We start from the raw sequence: 3,340 nt of genomic DNA on the forward strand, positions 1-3,340 counted from the left end.
AAGGCAAAAACTTGGGACACCAATGCATGTATTGGTGCTCCTTCCCCTTGTATAAATATATCTTCAATCAATGGAACAAAGACAAGAATTTCATTCTAACAGTTTCATATAGTCTAGAGGCTAGAACTGGCAACGCTATCAGCATTGTTTACATAACCGGACTCCAGAGCCTATATACTAAACTACCAATGAACCTAGATGGATCTTCATTGAAGAGCAGCATCATACCATGCTTGACTCCTCGTAATCTGCAAGAACAGAAACCCATATAACAGAAGCACATAATAATTCTATGCTAGATGATCACAAATGTTTCGTATGGTTCACATAGACAAGAAAACTTCACAGAACCCAAAGACAATAGAACTTCACAGAAAAATTTGTGGCAAAACAACCAAAAGACATCATCATGATAATATGACAGTGAAATGGTAGAAAGGAGTAGGAGGTCAGCTATAACAAAGACAAGAAATGCTCAAAGTACTCTAAGAGTGTGGACAATGTTTGTTAAATGAGAAATTATGGTAAATCTCCGTAGAGAATATCCAGTATTATGGCATAAGATAAGAGTCCTTGGACTCACCATGCGAGCGTGACAAATCAACAACACATCCGAACAGATTATAACAAATAACAACGCATGTTATCACAGAACCAAAGTTCAGAAACATTAAAAATAGTATCACCAGGGACCATACTGGAGCAAATATAAAACCAAAAGGCTGACATGAGCTTGAGCAAAAGGAGTGGTCAAGAGGATCTGTTGGCAATTGGGTTCTACATATTGATGAAAGAGAACAAGAAAGGAGCGATCAAAAGGATCTGTTGGGAACGTTCTCATACTTCAATCCAAACAACATCACAGACATGCTGAAATAATAGGAGAAGGACATTCTACCATTTGGAACTCATTAACATTTTAATTCATCAACAGCTCAGATAATTTTAAACAAAAAAACCAAGTACAATGGAACTTCTCCAAATGCCAAAAGCCAAAAAAAGGAACCCTGATATAATAATCATTAATCCATAATCAACTTATCAACATGATCTTTAACACCAGAAAAAGGATTTAGAGCATTCCATGAGTCACAACAAAGACCAGACCTAGAACTAGAAACCTAAGCATCTCAGAACAACTGCAATGTCTCCACATAGGGCAATAATACAATGACATGGAAAGCACATAGGCAATCCACTATAGAAACAATTATGGTAACTTCAACAGTAAGACTATAAGAAGCCAAAATTCTTTACCTAAACTCGTCCTTAATCAAAGGTAAGCAGGGTTGCTGAGGAATGGCAGTGCGGCTAGAGACATGAGCATCTCTGAGGTACCATTCTTGGCGTGCTTCACCCTCGCAAGCTGAAGCTGCATGTCCACAAAAGCCTGCATCCGCTTCAGCTCCAGATCCTTGAGGAACTTTATCCTCTGTCTCTCCATCTCCTCCGCATGCCTTTGCTTGGCGGCCTCCATGCGCTCATACATCTCAGCGAAAGTCTCCATTGCCATGGCCAGCTCCCCAAACCCTCCAGACCCACCTCTCTTCCTTTTGCTGCTGCCACCTCCGCCAAGAGCAGGAGCACCATTACCGCCAGAGCGAGACGAAACAGAACGCGAGGGCGATTGCTGGGAGCCCTCGTCGTCGTCATAGTTGTTGTTGTTGTTGTAGCCATCGTCCGAGTCAGAATCCACGGCGGCGGCGGCGGCCGCCGCCGCCTTATGGAAGAGGTCGGCGGACGGGAGGTTGGACCCGCGGCGGTAGTTGGGCAAGGGGAGCGCCATAGGCGGCGCCGGGGAGGGCGGTGACGGGGAGCGGGACGGCGACGGGCGCCTCCGCATCATCATGGGAAGGCCGCGGGGCGGGGACGGCTTCTTGCTGGCGGCGGCGGCGGAGGCGGAGAGCGTGGGGCCGACGAGGATGTCGAGCTGGTTGTAGAAGGGCCAGGGCGATGTCGTCCCACGCGCCCGCTCGGCCTTGTACTTCTTCTTGAGGGTGTCGACGCGGTTCTTGCACTGGATGTCGGTGCGCGGGGGCCGGCGGCGCGCGGAGGCCCCCGGGCGGGAGTTGACGGCGTCGGCGACCTCCCGCCACTGCGGCTGGCGGAGGCTGCCGCGGTTGAGCTCGAGGTAGCGCGACCCCCAGGAGTCGACGAGCGCTGACGTCTCGCCCTCGCTCCAGCAGTCCTCGCGGTACGGCAGGTTCGGATTCGGCGGCGGCAGCTTCCCGTCCATGGCGCCCCCCCCCCGCAGATCTCACGAAGCCCTAGATCGAGGTGCTAATTTTTCCCTGCGGATGGATGGATGCGAGTCAGGGGCGGCTGGCGAGGTGACGAGTCGGGGAGAGGTGGGGAATAAAAGAGGGGCGGCGAGGCGAGCGCCGGCCCGTGGGCCGTGACCGAGAGCGAGGCGGTTAGCCGGGGTGGGCACGTGGCCGCCGTTGGATCTGAGGGGTGTGGAGCGGGTTTGACCGGCGGGGGGTCGCTGCTGGCGTCGGGATGGAGTTGGAATTAAAATCGGAGGTTTCGACGCTGCTCGGTTGGCCTGGCCGGCACGGCACGTCGCGGAGCGGGAGGGAGCGGTGGACCGTGCGGCGCGCGGACAGACCGAGGCACGGGGCCGCGGATGCCGTGCCCAAGGAGGATTCGGCCATCTAGCCGGTGGGCGTAGAGAGAGAGAGAGAGAGATGTTCTTCGCCGATTCGGGCGTTCGGCGATCTCAATTCTTACCGGAGATGAGGAGATTTGCCCGATGAACACTTGTTCGTCGAGACTAATCAAGCTGCTCACAGCACATGTGTGCTTCCGCGCACTCTCTCCGCTGAAGCTAAAAAAGGCTGGAGTGAGAAGCAAGTTGCTTTCAGCGAGATTGTTTCTTGCCTGATATCAAGTTTCTGATTCAAAAGTAAAAGTAAAAAGAAAAAAATCCTCAACAAAAAAGGAAAAGAAAGAAGATAGAGCCGCGGATAATTCGAGTAATGATTTGATCATTCTTCGTTGTTGACCTGGTGGTGATAATTGTCATTGATCTTTTTTGGGCTTTCCCATAGTTATCATGTACTCAAATTATGTTAAGTTTTGAATTCAAATAAGTTCTGAAACAAAAATCACTCTAAGTTAAGAAAAATGTTCAAATTTAAATGCATAAATTTTACTATGCCTGACCAAATAGAAAAAATAAAACCATTTTTTGTGTAAAACTTCAAATTTATCATGATTACTAGCTGAAATACCCGTGCGTTGCAACGGAACAACAAAATAAAATGATACATTCAAAAACATAAATCAAAAACTCTCTTTGCTTTTCTTTAACTATCACCAAATATTCCTTTAAAAAGGG

The 3,340-nt window shown here is 49.0% G+C and overlaps 1 protein-coding gene across 1 annotated transcript; it reads right to left on the bottom strand.

Moving 5' to 3' along the window:
* Positions 1 to 2,794, bottom strand: LOC100833177 (trihelix transcription factor ASIL2). The gene is made up of 2 exons (XM_003569500.4): positions 1,258 to 2,794; positions 1 to 248 (listed from the first exon to the last, which is right to left on the bottom strand). Exon 1 carries the CDS (start codon positions 2,234 to 2,236, stop codon positions 1,274 to 1,276), a length of 963 nt encoding a protein of 320 aa, XP_003569548.1. The 5' UTR covers positions 2,237 to 2,794; the 3' UTR covers positions 1 to 248; positions 1,258 to 1,273.
* Positions 2,795 to 3,340: the final 546 nt, after the last annotated feature.

The sequence above is a fragment of the Brachypodium distachyon genome, chromosome 2 (assembly GCF_000005505.3).
Source record: "Brachypodium distachyon strain Bd21 chromosome 2, Brachypodium_distachyon_v3.0, whole genome shotgun sequence".
Classification (NCBI taxonomy): Eukaryota; Viridiplantae; Streptophyta; class Magnoliopsida; order Poales; family Poaceae; genus Brachypodium; species Brachypodium distachyon.